Genomic DNA, 22,595 nt, shown 5'->3' with positions numbered 1-22,595 from the left:
AGAAAATCAGGATATCGTCGAGAAAGCAGACACACTTCTTGTAGAGGAGACCTGCTAGCACGTGGTGCATAAATGCTTGAAAAACGTGGCTGCCATTTTGGAGACCGAAAGGCATGACTCTGTATTCGTATGTGCCCAGAGGGGTGAACATGGCGGTCTTCCACTCATCACCTTTCCGGATGCGGATGAGATTGTAAGCTCCACGTAGGTCCAGCTTGGTGAAAATCTTGCCCCTCCTGACGGTCGCTAAAAGGTCGTCAATCTTGGGCATGGGGAAAGCTTTGGGCTTAGTCAAGCTGTTTATGAACCTGTAATCCACTATAAGCCTTTTTTGGGGCGTGTTTTTCTTCTTCACAAAGAACACAGGGCTGCCACCCGCTGCTTTAGATTCCTGGATGAAACCTCGCTTGAGGTTATGGTCTATGAACTCCCGAAGCTCTTGCATCTCGTCTTCCGACATGGAGTACAGCTTGGCAGCAGGCAGTTGCGCCCCTGGCACTAAATCAATCGCGCAGTCGTAAGGTCTGTGAGGCGGCAACTTGTCAGCTTCCTTCTCACAGAAAACCTCCAAGAAGTCCTGGTACTTGTGAGGCACTGTTTGCACCATACCCAGATGCAACTGCTGCTCGGCTTCTCCTCCCTGATCGGTCTGAAAGCAATGCTGAGCACAATACGATGAACAAAAGGTGATCTGCCGCTGGTACCACGCAACCGCGGGACTGTGCCTCTCCAGCCAACTCATGCCTAACACGATGGGTGTGTCCGATAAGTGGGTGACATTGAAACTAATAAGTTCTCGATGGTTGCCAATCTGCATCATCATGGGAGGGGTTTGCTGCACCACTTGCCCCCCCAGCAACTTCCTGCCGTCTACCGTGACCACGTTTAGAGGCGTCGTTGCAGGCAGGAGCGCCATGTTGTGCTGCTTAACGAACTGCAGTCCCACGAAGTCGGCGTTGCTTCCCGAATCGATCGTTATTGGAACCTCGAGGAGTCTCCCATCAGGCAACTGGAGTGTTGCTGTGAGCAGAACTGCCGGTCTGGGAGGCAAAGGGTCCACGCTCTGCAGTGATGCTGGGGGCTTGTCTACAGATCCGCCTGGCTGAGCCCCAGTAGCTCTGCTTCCAGCCAGGCACTGTCGTTTCCCTGAAGCTGCTCCCCTGGTTGCACCTCTGCTGTTACAGTTGCCAGTGCTGCAGTGTGCTTCTGGAGCCTCTGGGGGCACTCTTTCGCCATATGGTGCGCACTGTCACAGATGTAACACTTCCTGGTTCCTCTAGGAGGCTTCGCTTTGGCTGCACCAGGGACAGGGCTCTGGGATGGCTTCTGAGCCCTAGCACCACCAATCTCCATTGGCTCCTCGCTGTCCTTCCCCATTGGCGAGGGGTGCGCACGGCTGAAATCCCTGTGCACAAAAGGGAGAGTCCTCGCTTGCGCACGCGCTTGGGGCCCGTCCTCCTCGTGCCACGGACGTCCCTCATGTCGAATTCCAATAGCTAAAGCCCGTTGCACCACGTCTTCTAGGGTCTGGGGTCTGTCCCCCCTAGCGATCTCATCCTTGATGGGGGGGCTCAATCCCTCCCAAAAAAGATCTCTGACCGGCTTACTGTCCTTTGGCCAATCTAAGGCGGTGAGCAATGCAAAAAATTTAGAGTGGTATTGGCGCACAGTCGCTTTCCCCTGCCTCAGCCCGTGCATTTGACGGCGCGCAATGTCCACATCCACAGAGGATTGAAAACAAGAATCCATCGCTTTGATGAACGCATTTGAATTGCGACGGGCCGGTCCATCTTCGCGCCACAGATTGCGTAGCCAAGCCCTGGCCTCCCCATGCAGGTGCGAAACAATGAACCCCACTTTCTCCTCCTCATCTTTAAAATCGTGACGGAGTAAATGCAGTGCATATACGACGTCCGCTCTGAAATTGGGATAGTCTTGCAAGTTGCCATTAAAATGCGGAACCAGGGCACCCCCCCTCCGTCCAAGCGCAATGCCCTCCGCTCTGGAACCTGGGGCCCCCGCCCTGTCCGCGTGTTCCCACCTTGCCTGCAAATCCTGGCACGTCTTCTCCAAGTCGTCATTCTTCTTCTGCGAAGCAATGACTGCCGATGTGAGAGCGGTAACCTGATCCCGCAGTGCAACCAGCTGCTCCTCAGCGCTCATGGCTGCTCCCGTTCGTGAGCTTCGCAAAAAAAAATTTTTGCTTTCGGAGAGGGGACTTACTGTCACGGCCACCCAGGACGGGTCCCAGCTCACAAGAGACCTCACTCCGTTGCAGTTTATTTACAGGAAAAGTTTATTGAAGATTTCTGCTTCTCGTACAGTTCAGCATCGTGGCCGTACGTCTGTCACGTTAGACCGCTGAAGTCCCCTCTGACTCCTCCCCTCTTCCACACCAACTTAATAGCCTGGCTCTAGACCACCTCTTCCTCTCCTTTCTTTTCCGCAGGGTCTTCCTGCCCCCCTGGGTTCCCTCTCTCCGTGACTCGCCTGAGGCTGAATCCTCTGCCGCCTCTTCCCCCCTCCTTCTGGCTTTAGGGCCGGGCTCCTCCCCTGAGCTCTCTCCACTTCCGCGCGCCTCTACGTTTGAACTTGGCGCGCGTACGTTGCTGCTGACCTTTCTTTCGACCGCTACACCACCCCTTGTTCTGCTCTCCACCCTTTCCGGCTGAACACCTTGCTCCAACCCCCTTTCTCTGTTCTCTCCTAATCCTGCTCCCTCCGAGAGGCTGACGACTCCACCCCCTTTACTCCGTTCCGGCTGAGACGCCTCTTGCTGCGTCTGTCTTCCACTGGGCTCCTCTCCGCTTCTCCCTTCTCCTCCCTTCTGCTTGATTAAGGTAACCCCCTTTTGAGAATCCTCTGACTCGCTGCTCAGACTCGTGGATTCCCTCAGAATTCCGTCATCTTCTTCCTCATCCTTCTGCCCCTCCTCCCACTCGCTCTCCGTCTCCTCTGTCATCTCCTCCTCTCTCCCAGAAACCCTGACAATAGGAAAAATTCTCTCCGTGCAGAAAAATGGATGTCGGGGGCTCCTCCTCAATATGCAAAATAGGGGATTTTTATTTTTATTTTATCTTGTATGGGGGCTCGTTCAACCATGCGACACTCCACCGGCAATCTGAATTGATATACAATCAAGTAACAGGTTTATCAATGCATCTGTTATTTGTGAGAACTAGGCATTTGTATAAAACATAATCATATTGATTGAGCACAATGTGGTAAAGATGCCATGATATTACAGTGAGGCAGAACAGACAAGCTTGCTTTAGCAATAGCAAAAAGGAGCGCTTTTAAATGTATGATTGCGTGCAGATATGATTTCATATCAGGTTTTCAAAGCATAGCCTGCATACCTTATTATCAAGCTTCAACAATGTAAGATTAGGATATCTGGGCCTACTTTTAATGAAGAATGCCCTGAAAACCTGTTGAAGTGCAGGACATCAAATTAAAAAGCTTTGAGGGAGAAACCTGTTCTTTGCTCAAGGTGGCATTTAGAAAGAGTATCTTGGCTCATTTCAGTATCAGTTTAAACTATTCAAGAGGTAAAAGGGCTTGAATTTGACCCAAAAGAAATATTTAGGTAAAGGTAAAGGGACCCCTGACCGTTAGGTCCAGTTGTCGCCGACTCTGGGGTTGCGGCACTCATCTCGCTTTATTGCTGGGTGAGCTGGCGTACAGCTTCCGGGTCATGTGGCCAGCATGACGAATGAGAGCAGCGCACAGAAACACCATTTACCTTCCCGCCGGAGCAGTACCTATTTATCTACTTGTACTTTGACGTGCTTTCGAACTCCTAGGTTGGCAGGAGCAGGGACTGAGCAACGGGAGCTCACCCTGTCACGGGGATTCGAACCGCTGACCTTCTGGTCGGCAAGTCCTAGGCTCTGTGGTTTAACCCACAGCGCCACCCGCGTCCCCAAGAAATATTTACTCTGGTTAAAAACCCTTTTTTGCCCCGTCGACTGGAAGCAAGATCAAAAGTCGGGGCAAATATCTCCCTTTGTAAACATCTGCATATCCAATATGGTGGTGGAAGCCTGTAATTTAGGAGCTATGGGCAGAAGCATGGCACAGTGGTGTCCTTAAATAGAGTAGCACTCACAAGGAATATGGACTGGGTGACAAATCTGAAAAATGAACTGGCCTTCAAAGCTCTCTGTCACTATTGGGGGTGGTTAAGCAAGGTAACTGCAGAGAGGTCATTTTGAAAGCTACCCACAAACAGATCAAGAGAACAACTGGAACAACTTGTTCTACATCCCCTTTAGTTGCTGGGAGCATTCTGTTCACCTTGAATATTTGTACTACTTATCAACCTGCCTTGGGGCAGAAGGACACACAGAGAGAACAGGTGTGTTTGCAATGGTTAGAATTTAATTTCTGCCACACAACAGTAACCTTTTCAGATCTAGAACTTGCCTTGAACGTCAAGGTCCAAGATGGACGCCACTTTTTTATTCTTTAAATACGTCTGTTTTTGTAGCCCTCACTTTCCCCTCTTCTTTTCAAACCAAATTAAAAACAAAACAATGCGACTAGCGAGAGCATTCGACTTGTGGGTCATGACCCAAGCACGCTGAAGATCAATGGTGTAAACTGCTGCACTAAAGGCATGCCAGATTCAGAGCATGCTTTTGTGTGTGTTTTTAATACAGTGGTACCCCGGGTTACATACACTTCAGGTTACATACGCTTCAGGTTACAGACTCCGCTAACCCAGAAATATTACCTCGGGTTAAGAACTTTGCTTCAGGATGAGAACAGAAATCGTGCTCCGGTGGCGCGGGTGGCACTGTGGTCTAAACCACAGAGCCTAGGACTTTGCCGATCAGAAGGTCAGTGGTTCAAATCCCTGCAACGGGGTGAACTCCCATTGTTCGGTACCAGCTCCTGGCCACCTAGCAGTTTGAAAGCACGTCAAAGGTGCAAGTAGATAAATAGGTACCGCTCCGGCGGGAAGGTAAACGGCGTTTCAGTGCACTTCTCTGGCTCGCCAGAAGCGGCTTAGTCATGCTGGCCACATGACTCGGAAGCTTTCTGCAGACAAACGCCGGCTCCCTCGGCCTATAGAGCAAGATGAGTGTGCAACCACAGTCATCCGTGACTGGACCTAATAGTCAGGTGTACCTTTACCTTTATGGTAACAATAGGGTTCCTTTCTTGCCCCTCTGCTCACCTTTCTACCAACATTGCTGCCCATCCCTAGCCTTTGCATGATGGAGAACATAAAAGAAAAGTTTGTGCAGTTGGAAAGTTCATAGAAAACATTCCACCCAGAAGAATGGCCATATTAGCTTGCTCCTGCAACAAGTGTTGTGTTCAGGAATTTGCCAGCACCTGCAATGCCTCCAATGTCCCCCAGCACATAGGCTGCCCTTTAGAGGATAATGTGATCAGCACACAGGTCCGTAAAAGGTTCCAAGCATGTACAGTAGAACATGCCTAGAAACTCTCCCCGTGATCGGAACCCTGATTAGACAAGGGCTGCCAACTGCAGCGAGTCTTCTAGGAGCATTCCAAAGTGTTTTCTAGGCGCCTTGAAGTCAACATGGTTAAGAACTCTCTAAAGACCTGTGTACTAATCTCATGGAGGTCTAAAGGACAACTGGCACACCCACTGTGGGTGGCACTTCCATGCCAGCTCTTGTCCCATCCTCGTTTACAATGTCACATGTCTGGGCAAACACTTGAACAGAGCCAAGGAGCTTTGAACCGTTGTAAACACTAACAAATTTATTCCTGAATAAGCTTTCATGGATCAGAGTCCACTTTCTCAGTTCCAAAACAGTAGCTGAGCCAATGGTTATGGAAGACTCATTTCAATCAACTGAAGCAGATATTTCACAGCCAAATAAACTATGGGATTTTCAAACACCGCAGCCTGAATTGATCTCAGAGTCGAGCGTTCCCCCTCCGCCAATCTTTTGTCATGTTTATCTTTTTGTTTGTGCAAACTAGCAAGCCTACTGGTTCCGTGCTTTCATTTTATACCTCGTTTGCCTCAAAACGATCATAGTCCTTATCCTAGCCAATTATCTAAAGCCGGTTTTGACTTTGAAATATAGAAGATAAACTATAGCAGCAATAAATGCACAAGCAAGAACCACAGTTTTGGGTAATAGCACCACTGAGGAAGCTCCCTTTCTAGCTCAGATCAAGTAAATGCAAACAATCTTGTTGGTGAAAGAAAGAAAGAAAAAAAGAAAGGAAGGAAGGAAGGAAAGAAAATGCCTTTTGAGGCCACCCATATTTCTTTGCTAAACTAATTACGCCTATATTTCTTGGGGCGCACAAGCAAAGGCTAATAAAGGCTTTAATAATTAAACAGAAATGCTGCCTGTTTGTCCTTCAAGTGTATCTGTTGCATTAACTTTCTAGATTTTGACAGACAAGTCGGCATGTAATTCTACGCCTGCCTCACGCAAGCAACTCCAGAGGCCCAATTCAACAGTTATGATCATTTCAGTCTAAATAGCTCAGAATATTCCACCCCCCATGTCACCACTTGTGACAACAAATGATCTTGCAAAATGATCTATTGTCCTCTCAGGAATTCCTAATCTAAGGTTTTAATTAAAGTTCTTCATCTTAATAAATATGACACGGCCAAGCAACAGCCAGCGTACATACGACTGCCAATCAAAACCAGGATCTGGCGCTGAATGAATAAACGAAGTGAGAAGAAGCAGGGCAACTGCACAAAACCAGCTCTTAAAATAATAGCATAAATGTTTCATTTTTTATCAGAAACACGGAGGCTGAAAACCTGTAATATTTATTTAGGGATTTTATATACTGGGCCAAGTTCAAAGTCAATAAACAAACTAAGATGAGACTCCATTATGAATTTCTCAGTCACGCTAATTTACATTCAGGATTTATTCGCTCACCATTTCTTACGTTCAACACAATTCTTCTGCCATCCACAGTGCAGAGTGCGAATGCAGCAGAGGAGTGTGATTAACACTGTCTTCAGTCTGCCTTGTCCCTACGATCAAATGTTCACCACCGTGGTAACTACGCGTCTGTCTGGGGTGTAGAACTTCAGACTACAAGTTGGGGCTCATATAACAGAACATGAGTTCCTATTAAAAAAGGATCCTGCACATAGAGAAGGGTAAGTTAGAATGTCTACGGCAGTCCATTTATGTGTTGAATCCCTGTCAGGGGAAATGGCTTGGTGTAAATAAATATACTACTAATAATAACTGAGTACAGTCGTATATTGGATCTTGAACGCCTTGTGAGTTGAATGTTTTGGCTCCCGAGTGCCGCAAACCCGGAAGTGAGCGTTCCGGTTTGCGAACGTTCTTTGGAACCCAAATGTCCGACGGGGCTTCCGATTGGCTGCAGGAAGCCTGCAGCCAATCGGGAACCACTAATAGTTTCCAAACGTTTGGGAAGTCGAACGGACTTCCGGAATGAATTCTGTTCAACTTCCGAGGTGTGACTGTACAGAACGCATAGGCCCAAGCCATGAGAAGCCTACTGCTCAATGTGAAGGGAGAAAGATCCTATGAATCAAGCCTATATGTACAACCCCATACAAATCTTGAGCCCCGCAAATAGACACAAACTGGGCCAAGAGGGGAAGGTTAGGTGCCCTTGTGGGGAGACACTTCCACTAAGTATATATACCCTAACCTTTGCCAAACTGGTGCTTTCCAGATGTTTTGGACTACAACTCAGTTCCAGCTAAGAAGTGAGAGAATAGGGCTAGACCACGTCTTGATTCAACGCTCTCCATGAATTATTTTTAAGCCAATATATTAACCTTTGTTGCTCTGCCAACAATTCAGTTGTTATCTTTGGTTGGTTATCTTCTGGCTCTCCACCTTAATTAGTTGGGAACTTACCTATTGGCTAAGAACCTAATACAAATAATTCTCTAAAGGTCATTCCCACAAGACTACCCCAGTAAGATTCCGTTTTGCAAACACTTACAATTCCTTAAAACATCATGGTTTTTCCCAAAGTAAACGGTGGGTGTGTACAATGTTCAGAGAGAGGAGAAATGATCCTTGTTGTGTGATTTATTTGTTTTTTGGCAAATGGAAAAAAAGAATCTGTTTGAAATGTTAGTCATGACTAAGGTTGCAATCCCAAATGTATTTACTAGGGTCTACTGTCCCAACAGGGACGCGGGTGGCGCTATGGGTTAAACCACAGAGCCTAGGACTTGCCGATCAGAAGGTCGGCGGTTCGAATCCCCACAACAGGGTGAGCTCCCGTTGCTCGGTCCCTGCTCCTGCCAACCTAGCAGCTCGAAAGCACGTCTACGTGCAAGTAGATAAATGGGTACCGCTCTGGCGGGAAGGTAAACGGCGTTTCCATGCGCTGCTCTGGTTCGCCAGAAGTGGCTTAGTCATGCTGGCCACATGACCTGGAAGCTGTACGCCGGCTCCCTCGGCCAATAAAACAAGATGAGCACCACAACCCCAGAGTCGGTCACGACTGGACCTAATGGTCAGGGGACCCTTTACCTTTAACTGTCCCAACAATTACAATGGGACTTACTTCTGAGTAGCCATTCGCAGTATTGCACTGCATGCAAAGTCCCACCGAGTGCAATAGAACTTAACGGCAGCTAACTTGATCTGGATTCAACCCTTTGTGCAATAGCCACCCCAGTCTCTCTGGCTGCAGCCATAAGAAGATTTCAAGAAATATACAACACTTGTGCCTTCGCATTGCACGCAAAAGATTCCAGGATTAATCCCAAGCTTCTGCCAGTAAGTGCAGATCAGGAATGGGGAACATATGGTTCTCCGTAGATTGTTGGACTTTCAGCTATTAGAAACATACAGTATAGACATTTCGCTTGCACCCCTCCCCTTGGCTTGATGTTGGGGGGGAAAGAACTATCAATCTTTGTTCAAAATTTATTACTAGCTTGTATCCCTTGCTCCTGATTGGGTTCTGTATTTCAAAGGACCTGAAATGAAGAGAAAACGATACCATTCCCTTTTAACTGCAAAGTAGGGGGTTGCTCTGCAATTTCAGGCACACCTGGACATTATTGGCTTCCTGGCTTCCTGCCAGTCTGGCTTTCCACTTGGATAAGGACTGTGCTTTTGGCTTTGTTTAATGATCTTTGCCTAGAGGTCGATGTGAGAAATTGTACCCTACTGGCTTATTACATCTTCATTCTTTGCTTGATGCTGTTATCCATGAGGCGTTGTTGATTCAAGGGCAGAACACAGACGGCGCTCGTGGGAGCACAAACCTACCTGGAACAGCCTGACCAGTAAACGGATGACCGGCGCATAGTCCTAAATAATTGTACATATACAGCGTTTTCCCTCCAAAGCGCTCCAAGTGTTTCGCATTGTGAACAGTGGGAGATTCAAGACAGGCAAAAGGAAATGCTTCTTAACACACAGTTAAGCGTATAGTTAGAATATGGGATTTGTTGCCACAATAAGTGGTGGGAACCACCAATTTAAAGATGGCTTTAAAGGGGGATAAGACAATGCGTGGCCATTAAGTCTACAAATGGCTACTAGTCATGATGGCTATATATTACCTCCAAGATCAGAGGCACCTTGCCTCTGAACACCAGACACTGGCGATTAACAGCAGTAAAGGCTGCTGTGCTCATAGAGTTGGGAGGGACCCCATGGGTCATCTAGTCCAACCCCCTGAAATGCAGGAATATGCTCCCATACGGGGATCAAACCTGTCACCTTGGCGTTATCAGCACTACGCTCTAACCCAGGCATAGGCAAACTCAGGCCCTCCAGATGTTTGGGACTACAATTCCCATCATCCCTGACCACTGGTCCTGTTAGGTAGGGATGATGGGAATTGTAGTCCCAAAGATCTGGAGGGCCCGAGTTTGCCTATGCCTGCTCTAAACAACTGAGATATTGCTGAAGTAGTCATGATCTGCTTCTGGGGTTCACAAAGGCATCCGGTTGCGCTAAATGGATCTTTGATTTAACCTAGCACAGCAGTGTTATGTTCTCTTTAAGTATTCGGGTAAAATAATATTCATGGACCTTGAGTACTTATTTTATATGCATTTAAATGTGCACTTTCTGTATTGATTTCCCCCCTCTGTTATCCACTGGGCAAATGTCAGTTGATAAAAAAAGGTCAGCTTCTTGGCCAAGCTTACTAAATGCAAGCAATATAAACATTGCATCATATTAAGAACACCACATGCCTCTGTGGTGCCTCTGAATACCATTATGCTAGGGACGAACGGCAAGGGGGGAGGGTGTAGTTTTCATACCCCACCCAAGTTTTTCATGCAGGCATCTGGAAGCCCACTGGAAGAGAGTGTTGGAACAGATCAGATCAGAAGAACCTTTAATTGCATCAGCCACTAGCCGTGGCAATGCAATGCAATAAAATATACTGAAGATAAGAGGTAAACACTTAACTATACAAAATACATTTTGGACGTTTACATCAATAATCAATGAATAGATCTTATTCTAATTGCCCCTGCTAATTTTTTTGCAGTTTTTTGCTGAGAGTGCTGGATTATGAGGACAGTTGAAAAACAGAAGGCAGTTAACATGGGGTGGGGTGTCTTTTTAAAATAATCGTTTAAATGTAAAACTTTAGATTCTAACCGTTAAAAGTCTTAGGATATAGCACACACGTTATTGGCACATTTTCAAAATCAGGCGTTTCTTTTTATAAATCATATTCCCACCCCCCCATGCCTATCTGACCATCAGCAATATGGTTCTATGTAGCAAAACATGAAAAAAACACCAAGTAAATAAAGTCCATTTTAATTTCTAATGAGTAAGTAGCAGCGGAACGCAGGAAAAGACCTGCGGCCAAGCAGATGCGTGTGAGAAGTGAGACTCTCTGCTTGTGCAGTTATTCCATGCTCAGAATCTGGAGGAAATCACCAGAGGTTTATAAGCTGCTACTGGTCCCATTCATTCCCTTCCTGAACATTTTCCACTAAAGCCTATTTCAAGAAGCCCCTGAATAGCTCCATGCTCATACAAGAAATGTTTAACTACCTACAGCCCTTTCCCTACATATCTGCAACCCCACCTCAATCTTCAATAGACCACCTGGCTTGGCTGGCCCAAAGGTAAAAAGAAGTGGCAGCCAAAACAGATTTTAAAAAGAAACAGGCAAACACACACCCGCCCCCACCAAAGCAGGAATTCTATTTTTCCAACTCTTTTCAGTTCTTACTGAATTCTCTACCTTGCATCCACCTTAGATGTCATTGAAAATTGTCAAGCAATCACTTGGATTAGCATAAATAAATGTGGATTGTTGAGTGTGTGTTATTATATTTAGGGAGCCATTCTATGAACAAGAACCTTGCGTAAAGGAAACCAGAGCAAGTTCAGCTAGTATAAAGTTACACCAGATTCAGTCTAAGTCCCCAGCCCTACCCCCGCTCTGGTCCTGCTCCCAGATCACCCCTTTTGGGGGACTCACACCAGACTCAGCTCAGCTAGCTGAGCCCCAGCTGAGCAAGTTCCATGGCTGCATCTTTGGCTGAGATCTGTTGCATTTTGGCAGATCTTGCCATAGGGCTGCCTCCGTGTTCACCCAAGCTGTCCAATTCCCCACAACTGTGCTTTGCTGGAGAAAGAGTAATCGCCTTGCTCATTTATAATAATACACATGATGGAAAGGCTTCACCTGGTGCCAGGAGTTTCCCAGTCCTCCTGCTCCTTCTCTTTCTCCTCTTTGGTTTCTACGACATGGGGATGTTTCTGCACGATTCTCATTCCACCAGCTTTGACTGCAACAAAAATAAAGGGGCCTGTCAGGTACGCTGCATGATGGCAGGCAAACACATTAAAGCCACATGAAACATTAGAAATTAGTACTGCATCATCAGAAGTCGCCCATGAGCATTTCTGATGGTCCAAATGGACCAGATATTGTGATGACCACTATACAAATGCTGTTTTTCGTTCTACATAATTGTGAGAATGAAACACAGAAGTGATACATTATTTTCATTGTACTGCCTGAGAGGAATAGAAAATAAAAACAGCAGTGATTTTCATTTCCTATAACTCATATTCCAACAGCAGGAGCTTCGAGCTAACTGCTCCTTATAGGTAACTTCAATCTCCCCCAACCTTTTAGTTGCACGGCTGAGGCCAGTACCAAGCCTGCTATAAAGACCACCAAAACCAAAGGCTTTCTTTTACACCCATCTCACTTTATTTGTGCAGTTTCTGAAAACTGAATCTAGACTTTTAAGTCATACTCAGCTTCACTCCTACTGAGTCAAACTGCTACAATGCATTTAACAGATGAGTATGGTGGCACAAACCAGTTTAGGGAAAATCAAATTCTTAAAGCTGTTTTCCAAAACAAATCAAGACACTTGAAAACCCTTGTTGGAAACATAGCCTGTGAACTGTCTTTTGGCTGCCGATAATGTTGTCTGGATTTGGGATGAAAAACTCCCAATCTTTTTAACTCCAGTGATTAATTTCCCAGGGATTGTGGGGAGACAATCCAATCACTTGCAGTTGGTGGCAGTGCGGGATGTGGGATAAATTAAAGGTAAAGGGACCCCTGGACAGTTAAGTCCAGTCGCGGACAACTCTGGGGTTGCAGTGCTCATATCACTTTACTAGCTGAGGGAGCCGGCGTACAACTTCGGGTCATGTGGCCAGCATGACTAAGCCACTTCTGGCAAACCAGAGCAGCGCATGGAAATGCCGTTTACCTTCCTGCCGGAGCGGTACTTATTTGTCTACTTGTACTTTGACGTGCTTTTGAACTGCTAGGTTGGCAGGAGCTGGGACCGAGCAACGGGAGCTCCACCTGTCATGGGGATTCGAACTGCCAACCTTCTGATCAGCAAGCTCTAGGCTCTGTAGTTTAACAGAGTAGTAAACACTAAACAACAATGCATGTAAATAGCTGAAAAACACTTGTGTGAATTACTACATTACACGGGACATTTTCCCATTGGAAATCAGTGAGATATCCCTCAATATAGATCCCTAAACCCATTCATCATTCTGAATAACAATAGCATTTTCCCCAAAGATCCAGATTCCCTTCAACAACAATTCCCAGAACTACAGTATTTTTTTAAAGGGTGTGTGTGTATTGTTTTGCAGATCATCCAGAAATGTACTTCCTATTTGAGTGCATTTAGTTCCAGCATCATCAAAACTTTGTGCAATAGCACAGAGTCAATACAGGTGTAGATTTGGACCTACCCATGACTAATAATAATAATAATAAATTTATACCCCGCCCATCTGGCTGGGTTTCCCCAGCCACTCTGGGCGGTTTCCAACAAAATATTAGAAATACAATAAAACATCAAACATTAAAAACTTCCCTAAACAGGGCTGGCTTTGGACGTCTTCTAAAAGTCAGAAAGTTGTTTATTTCCTTGACATCTGATGGAAGGGCATTCCACAGGGTGGGCGCCACTTGACCTAGACTTGGTCGAGCCACTCTTAGCCCTGACTTCTCTCGACATTTAAATAATAGCGGCCTATTTCATAAGGTGGAGATCTATATATCCACCTGGTTTTTCTAATATAGAACTTGTCTGTGTGAAGACTTTGAAATCTCCCATCTTCTTTTTGAAAGTGCACAGCTGGAACCCAATATTTTGTTTACTAGGCCTGTAAAAACATCTCCATCTTTCGGACTGTACTGATGCACATGAACTATCTTTAGGCTGATTGCCTACACCTTACATGTTTTTCTAAAGTAGAGGGACTTGTGCTTGTTCGTCTATAGGGACTTGTGATTGTAATAAGTGCCTATTAACACAACACATTAATGGGCCCCTCTTCCTCTCTAGGGTTGATTGGTAACTTCTGTCCAGGCTACTTCTCTTGTTGTTTTCCTCTCTGCACATGAACACCGCAATCCATTGCACAATTATGAGCACTCAGATCTCACTGAAACCCATGGAGCTTGAGTCCACATAACAATGTGCTAGATTGAGCCTAAAAACACTGTGCGGGATTGCCAGAAGCAGGGGAAAGCCAAGAAGCCACTTTGGGGCAGTTCTGGAGAAAGTGAAGACGTGGGAGCACAAACACCGGCCCTTAAAAAAAGCAGTATGCTCACAGCTGATTAACTAGGGGCCACCCATTTTCAGAGACAATTTCTGAACAATTAACTGTGCAAAGATCTGCAGGGAGGGGGAAATAGGAGGGGGCAAAGTAGTGCCACACACTGATTTTTCAACATTTCCCTCCAGTGTAATTTAGCCAGTGTTCCTGAAAAAGGAACATAGCAGGGGAAAGGGGAAGGGAAATTGGCCGGCTCCTAAGCTTGTTCAACACAGTCATATGACCTGGCAACCCAGCGTAAGTTAAGATAGCAAGAAGGGTGGTGTAACTCAAACAGTACTTTAAAGGCTTGTTTTTCCTAGGCTTAGGCCAGCTCAACCACTAGTAGCCTCGCAGCTGAATGTAGTCTGGTTTGTGCCGGCTTAATTTGCACCGGCTTGCTTTATGCCTGTTTCTTGTGGATACAATTGATCTCTCAATGTACGGTTCAGCTCCTCAACACCACCAACACTTATCAGCTGTTTACCTAAGCAACAGCTGGTCCTCTCTCAAACTACAGAGCTCAAGTCAAACATGCCCCTTCTACAGCTCCCAATAATTTTTACTTTTCCTTCTTCATTGCCTTCAGTTTACACAGTTCTTTATATATAGTAGAAAGGGGGGGGGGATACTTAGAAAACAATTAGAAAAATAAAAGTATTCTTCACTTCCAGGAAATTAAAAAGGACTATAAGGAGAAATGTCCTGGATCATTGGTTCCAATTGGGGGTCCGTGGACCCCAGGAGATCTGTGGCACCATTCACGTAACAAAAACTACCATAGGGATAGGGAAAATTTCAAAAGTAGGGAGTCCAAGGCTTGGCTTTTGACAAACAGGGGATCTGCAGCACTTAGTTAACTGGGAACGACTGTTCTAGATCTCTCGCCTACCTCTTATAATAATGAAATTTCTTTAAACTATTTCCCATACTTTCAGCACAGGACTTTCAAGATCAAGGCATCACGAAACAGTGGGGTCATACAGGTCAAGAACAGACTGGGAAGGTTAAAGGTTGAAGTAAGAAAAGTACTGTCGGCAAGTGAGCAATATAATCCGGGAATAGGAAAGGGAACTTGAATGAAGAGACACTCAGAAATGCAGTTCTTGTTTTTCCGCTGGTGATTTCTGAAATCCACAGGGTTTACAAGCACAGCAGCTTCAAGACAGCTCCATGTTCAGAGTACTGTATTGCACAATTTTTGGAAAGTTGCTTAGACTTTGCTCTGAACAACAAATGTTGAAGTTACGACAAATGAATACATCAGCATATGGACACAAAGCCATTACATTCCTGTTGCTCAGGGTGGAGGGGAATGTTTTTAATTTTTTTTCTACTGACATTTTTGCTTCAGGATTTTTCATTTTATTTTTGAAAATCCAACAATAATTTATGAAAAGCACGGCAGTAATTAAATCAGTAGCAAGAATTTTCTGCGCTTTCATGGAAAGATTAACACAAAATAAGAAACTTGCTTACTTTTTTAACATTCTGTTTTAACCTCTACTTTTAGGACATGGCAAATTCTTTGGACAGTCACTTTGGGGATTTTTTTAATCAGTTATGTAATGAAGTTTTAATCTTTTTTATACTGTTCTATTTAACAGTAGCTTCAAATATTGCTATTGCACAGAATGTAACTAAAGTGTATCTAGGACTGCAGCCAACCTGAGAATAGTAAGGTAAAGGGACCCCTGACCATTAGGTCCAGTCGTGACCGACTCTGGGGTTGTGGCGCTCATTTATTGGCCTAGGGAGCCGGCGTACAGCTTCCGGGTCATGTGGCCAGCATGACTAAGCCGCTTCTGGCAAACCAGAGCAGTGCACAGAAACGCCGTTTACCTTCCCACCGGAGCGGTACCTATTTATCTACTTGCACTTGACGTGCTTTCAAACTGCTAGGTTGGTAGGAGCTGGGACCGAGCAACGGGAGATCACCCCGTTGCGGGGATTCGAAAAGCCGACCTTCTGATCAGCAAGTCCTAGGCTCTGTGGTTTAACCCACAGCGCCACCCGCGTCCCTTTAACCTGAGAATAAGCACTATTAAACTCACTGAAAAAAACTTATACGATCTGGCTGCAATAGTACACAGTAACTCTCTGTACTGTATTAGGGCATACACACACACTTTGCAATGTTCCTCTGTGCTACGGTGTCTATAAGCTAGACTCCTATGAGGATCCACCCGATGACCTCCAAGTGGCTTTTCACAAGACACTTGAGGGATCTGTTTTCTTGCACACGTTGGCATGGTCCTCAAGTGGAAAGCGGGGAATGGACAAAGTCCTACTTTGCAGAAGTTTCAACACGCATAGGCCATACAAAACTTTTGTTGCTTTAAGAGAGGCGGAAGGAAGCACGTATTAACAGTGCAGCATCTTCCGTGCACCCCGATCCTCAGCATGTTGACTAGATTAGCAACGTTGCAATCCTGCTTACCCGGAAGAAAGCCCCGCAGGTTTAACGGGGCTCACTCTTTGGTAAACACACTTTGGGCTGCAGCCGCCCCGTCACCTCAGTGAAGCTGGGCTTGCTTCTTGCGCTCAGAAAAACAACAACAACCCCAACTCTGCTCCACGGGGCTTGCTCCCAAGTAAACGTGCACAGGATCTGCAGCCTTAAAAAGAATCGGGCACCCGCCTCCTTCCCTGATGCGCACAGAAAACATGTCCACACATCCACACCCCGGCCCACTCTCCATTTAGGACGACATGCAAATATTGTGTGTGGGGGGGCTGATTTTTAATTTTAAAAAACTTACCAGCTTCCCCCTCCTCCCCTAATCACCCCCACCAACAACAAACTCCCGTTTGGCCAAGCCAAGATCTGGAGAGGTGGAAAGAGAGAAGGAAAGAGAGAGAGAGAGATGGGGGGAAGGTCAGCAGTACCAGCAGGAGGGTGTCCAGCCCGGGTCTCTGTTTTGACTTTAGGCGGCGAAGACATGCTCGCTCGGAAGCTGCTGCTGCTGCAAATCAAAAATCAGCCCCAAAAGCTCAAGCGCAAAGCTGCTCCTCCGGCAGCGTCCTCAGTTGCCAACGTGGCCTCTGGCTGCGCACGGATCTGTCGTCAGAGCGCGCGGCGAAGCGGGAGGAGGAGGAGAGAGAAAGGGACGCGCGGAAAGAGGAGGACGGCTGCTGCTCCTTCCTCTTCCTGCGAGCAAGGAAGGCGAGAGAGGCGCGTGCGGGCAGCTGCCTCCTCCATTCTCTCTCCACCCCCTCTTTTTTTTGGCTAGGGAATCTATTGCTTTGTGTTTGTTTATTCAGCTCACGCAATGTATACATTGCAAAAAAGAAGAGGAAGAGCGGTTTGCAAAACGGGGGAAATCTAGGGTGGAATTGCAACACAGAATTGTAGGGTTGTTGGAAAGGGACCCCGGCCCCGAGGACATCTAGACGAACCCCTGCAGTGCAAAAAGTTAAAATGCTAAACCAGGTTAGAAATTATGCGTCCCATCTGTCTCCAGAGCCTATGGAGGAGTTGCACCTTCAGGGGCTTAAGTTGGAAAGTTGCAGCCCCCCCTCCCCTCCCGTGGCTGTAGAGAAATCCAATATGGGAGATGTTAAGCTGTGGGCGAACATATCAGACGACACAGCGATTCTTCCAAAGCAGCTCTTTATTTGTAAGCTGGAACAGAACTGAACTGAGGAGCTCAGTCAGCCTGCTTATATAGAGCTCCACTAGAATGCAACAGTAACCATTTTCTGTAACTAGCCAATCACTGAACGTCGCTTTCGATCCTTCATTTGCATGCAAACTATCCAATCACTGAACGTCACTTTTGATCCTTCATTTGCATAACTATCTACAGTATCCCCCTGCTGGCCCAGGGTGAGAACTTCAGTACATAACAGGAGAGACATGCTTTGTTGTAGCTGGGGCAGATGAAAGTGTTTAGTTGTGCCCATGCAGGTGTGCCCTTTCATTTGCACTCCTCCCAGTGGACATTCCTCCTCTGGTCACTGCTGTGGATACACAACCTGACTGATGGTTTCCATGTGCTGTACAGTGGTACCTCGGGTTAAGTACTTAATTCGTTCCAGAGGTCCATTCTTAACCTGAAGCACCACTTTAGCTAATGGGGCCTCCTGCTGCTGCTGCCGCGCCGCCACCGCGCGATTTCTGTTCTCATCCTGAAGCAAAGTTCTTAACCCGAGGTAATATTTCTGGGTTAGCAGAGTCTGTAACCTGAAGAGTATGTAACCTGAGGTACCACTGTAGTTGTCTAGAAAGGAATTCCCCTAAAGTGGAGTTAATGTAGGCAGCCTTCGTGTCTTGTTTGCAGACACCTTTGTAATGCATAGTTGGTCTGCCTGGTGCCTGAAGCCAGCTCCCCGTAAAGAACATCTTTAGGGATCCTGCACCTTCCGTTCTGTGGGCATGACCCATCCAGCATAGAGGTCCTCTGCCCTGCCATGTGATGCCCAAAATCTTCCTGATGCAGCGCATGTGGAAGGCGTTGAGGCGTCGGTCCTGGCAAGTGTAAGTTGCCCACAACTCATTACTATTGATAAAAGGTAAAGGGACCCCTGGCCATTAGGTCCAGTCGTGACCGACTCGGGGGTTGCAGCGCTCATCTCGCTTTATTGGCTGAGGGAGCCGGCGTACAGCTTCCGGGTCATGTGGCGAGCAGGACGAAGCCTCTTCTGGCGAACCAGAGCAGCGCATGGAAACGCCGTTTACCTTCCCACTGGAGCAGTACCTATTTATCTACTTGCACTTTGATGTGCTTTTGAACTGCTAGGTTGGCAGGAGCAGGGACTGAGCAACGGGAGCTCACCCCATTGCGGGGATTCGAACCACCGATCTGACCAGCAAGCCCTAGGCTCTGTGGTTTAACCCACAGCGCCACCCGTATCCAATTACTATTGATACAATTGTCCTAAAAACAGGAACCGCAGAATTGTACAGTTGGAATGGACCTCAACAGCCATCTAGTCCAATCCTGTGCAATGCAGGAATCTAAAGCATCCATGGCAGGTGTCCACCCAACCTCTGCTAAAAAACCTCCAAGGAAGGTTGATCCACAACCTTTCAGGGGAGACAGTTCCACTGTTGAACAGCTCTTATTGTCAGAAAGTTTTTCCGTATGTTTAGTCAGAATCTCCTTTCTTGTAACTTGAATCCATTGTTTCCTTCAGGAGCAGGAGAAAACAAGCTTGCTCCATTTTTGATGTGACAGCCGTTTAGATATTTGAAGGTGGCTGTCATATTTCCCCTCAGTCTGCTCTTCTCTAGGCTAAACATACACAGCAGCTTTCAGTCGGTGCTTAAAAGAGTACAGTACTGGGATGGTGCCTGCTCAATAGGCAGGGCAGTAAAATGTTTAGGAAATGAACAGCATGCTCTTTAAAAAATGGGGTTTGGGGAAATGACCGGCAGGATTCGAGACCAGGGAGAAGAGTCAGTGGAGGAAGATTGGAAGAAATTTAAAGACTATTTACAGAGATATTGTAAAATTAAGGAATTTTAGAATAATGTTGGATTGGAACTAAGTGGTTTCTAGCTGTGGTGGGTTAAAAGAATATGAAAAAATGGGTTTATATAAGTAAAAATCTAAGATTGTAATAATTTAAGAATAAGATCTGGGTAGTAAAAAGAGGGAAAGAAATTGTTGAATTAATAATTTGATTTGGAATACAAAAAAGGGTGGTATGAGGAGGTCCGAGAAACAAGTAAATGAAAAATAAGGAGATGGAAAGATTGATTGTTTTTAACAATTTTTGTTTGATATTTTTTTTTTTCATTTTTTGTAATGTAAAATCCTTAATAATTTTTTTTTAAAAAAATAAATAAATAAAAAATGGGGTTTGGAAGGCTGTGGAAGACAAGACTTTTGGCCTACTTGGCTTAACAGGTTGGCTATCTAGAGCCTCCATGTACAGGGGCACTGTACCAGCATACCTCTGGTTCACACAGAATTAACAGCAGTAATAAAGAACACAACTGAATTCACTCCAGAACTTTTTTAATTTTAACAATCTCCCAAGGTACAAATAAAGGGTTAGCATCTAAAGAACTTACCACCTTGCTGTTGATTGCAGCAGGGCTGTCTATCATCCAACTTAGGAAAGTTTTGATAACTGTACAATTATGGCATAAATTGTATGGAACATTGCAATTTTAGGGGGGGGGATACATTTAGTTTAAAATTCATTCAAGGAAAGGCAGAACCTTTGGATTTTTGTGCAGGGTGGTGGGATTTTAAACAATATGCTAATAACAGTAATTTGTGACTTGATTCCAGAAGTAAATAAGATTGTTTGGCTATTGTGAGAATATAAGATGATGTCGTCTTGTTTGTGGATAGGCTATATTCCACTGTCTTTATACTTTAACTTTGCTTTTAGCATTTGTACTCCTGCGGATTACGGCATAACACCAGTTTATTAATACCATAGCAGACCTACACGAAAAATAATAACATTTTTAGAAAAGTAGTGAAAATGTGAAATGACATATTATTCTTGATACTGTAAAACACCCCCCCCTTCCCTACCCACTGTTTATACAAGTTATGTTGGTTGAATTTGTATTTTGCTATACTGAAAACTAAGGGACACAGGTGACGCTGTGGGTTAAAGCCTCAGCGCCTAGGACTTGCCGATCGAAAGGTCGGCGGTTCGAATCCCTGCGGCGGGGTGCGCTCCCGCTGCTCGGTCCCAGCGCCTGCCAACCTAGCAGTTCGGAAGCACCTCCGGGTGCAAGTAGATAAATAGGGACCGCTTACCAGCGGGAAGGTAAACGGCGTTTCCGTGTGCAGCTCTGGCTCACCAGATGCAGCTTTGTCACGCTGGCCACGTGACCCGGAAGTGTCTTCGGACAGCGCTGGCCCCTGGCCTCTTAAGTGAGATGGGCGCACAACCCCAGAGTCTGTCAAGACTGGCCCGTACGGGCAGGGGTACCTTTACCTTTACCTTTACCTATACTGAAAACTAATAAAAAAAAATGGGGGGGGGGACTGTTGGAAAGGACCTTTATAAATAAGTGTTTTAAAAACAAAATAAGTACATTTTGCAGTTACCTTTGCATCCCCAATTTTTATCTTGCAAAGCCTTTGCTTTGATTTCTAAGCGCAAATAGACATTGGCATTATTTCTTCATTTGTAGTATTTCCAGAACCTAATTAGAAGGAGGATTTCATGCCTTTCATAACTGCAGAGCCAAGAGTTATTTAGCAAGGTCTCCTAGCACTGAACCGTTGCGAAAGGTGCTAAAAAGGCTGGTGGTGAGGTTTTGCTAGGTGTTTTTTGTTTTTGCAGATAGTAAACTCCTGTCACCAAGGAGCCATAGTTGCAAACTGCCTTGAGTTTGCTACCAGAAACTCGGTCTGTTTTTTCGATAGCAGTAATTGGGCTAAAGATACAACCAACAAATATGTCATGTTAACCTGGACTCTGACAACGATTGCACAAGTTTAGAAAAGCAAATGGTATGACAGCACCTAAGCACATGCTGCTGTAAAGTTAGTCAGTTAAAGGAGTTACCGTATTTTTCACCCCATAGGACGCACCGCCCTATAGGACACACCTAGCTTCCCCTGACCCCAGCCCCCAGAACAGCCTGCTATCCACAAGCCTAGGGAGCCGTGCCGGTCTCCCCAGGCTTGCGGAGAGCTGCGTGATGCCCGGGTGCGCTGAAAAGGCTTCGGAATGCAGGCAGCTCTGCGCAACCTTTGGGAGCCTGGCGCGGCTTCCCACCGGGCTCCCGAGGGTTGCGCAGAGCTGCGCGGAGCTGCGCGGAGCCCGGGAGTGCAGGCAGCTCCCTGCGCTCTCCAGGCTTCAGCAAAAGCCTGTATTCGCCCTATAGGACGTACACACATTTCCCCTTCATTTTTGGAGGGGGAAAAGTGCGTCCTATAGGGCGAAAAATACGGTACATGATTTGTAGTCTTGATTGAATGCGCAAATGAAAACTAGGGAGGAGTATCAGGTGGATAAGGTTTCCACTTTTTAAAATGGTTATTGAAATGCTTAATATTATTCCATAATATTGAAATGCTGACTACAGAAAGCCCTAAATCAGTGGTTCTCCAAAGGGTTGGCAGGAGAGGATGGCAAATATGGCAGGAAGATTCAAGGACAAACAAATAAACATTTAAGCATTTCGCTGTAGTATAGCATAATATCAAAATATTTTATCTTATTCGCAGAATATGGATAGTTATGGAAACAGGGATTTTCAGCTCTTGCAAATAGGAAAGCTCAAAAGAGAAAGGCTTCTTTGTGTTGGTGAGAGTTTGTCTATCACAAATGAGACCTAATATAAAAGAGATTATGTGGGAAAAGCAAGCTCTCACCTCTCACTGAATTTATATACATACTTAAGGTACATGTGTAAGAGGCTTGTTTATAATTATATTTTGGGAATGATTATTATGAAGCGGCATGTCCCACGATCATATTATAAAGTAGTTGTGTTCTATGTTACACGTCTAGCAATGCCAGTTTTTCTTTTTGTTGTCCAATGTATTCCTTATCAATTTAAAAATTTGGTGTGGCCCTGAGGTAAAATGTTTGAGAACCACTGCCCTAAACAAACGTTCTCTTGCTAAG

At 45.7% G+C, this 22,595-nt stretch overlaps 1 protein-coding gene across 1 annotated transcript in view; it reads right to left on the bottom strand.

Moving 5' to 3' along the window:
* DAP (death associated protein) overlaps positions 1–17,126 on the bottom strand; it is a 41,509-nt gene extending 24,383 nt beyond the window's left edge. Inside the window, exons 1-2 of the mRNA XM_081920107.1 lie at positions 16,932–17,126; positions 11,638–11,740 (exon numbers count right to left, since the gene is read on the bottom strand). Coding sequence (XP_081776233.1) covers positions 11,638–11,740; positions 16,932–16,986 — 158 coding nt within the window. The 5' untranslated portion in view covers positions 16,987–17,126. The remainder of the gene's footprint in view (positions 1–11,637; positions 11,741–16,931) is intronic.
* Between the last annotated feature and the right edge of the window lie 5,469 nt (positions 17,127–22,595).

The sequence above is a fragment of the Podarcis melisellensis genome (assembly GCF_964234715.1).
Source record: "Podarcis melisellensis genome assembly, chromosome: 7".
NCBI lineage: Eukaryota > Metazoa > Chordata > Lepidosauria > Squamata > Lacertidae > Podarcis > Podarcis melisellensis.
The sequence above is the reverse complement of the archived record's forward strand: the minus strand, read 5'-3'. Positions and strand labels throughout refer to the sequence as shown.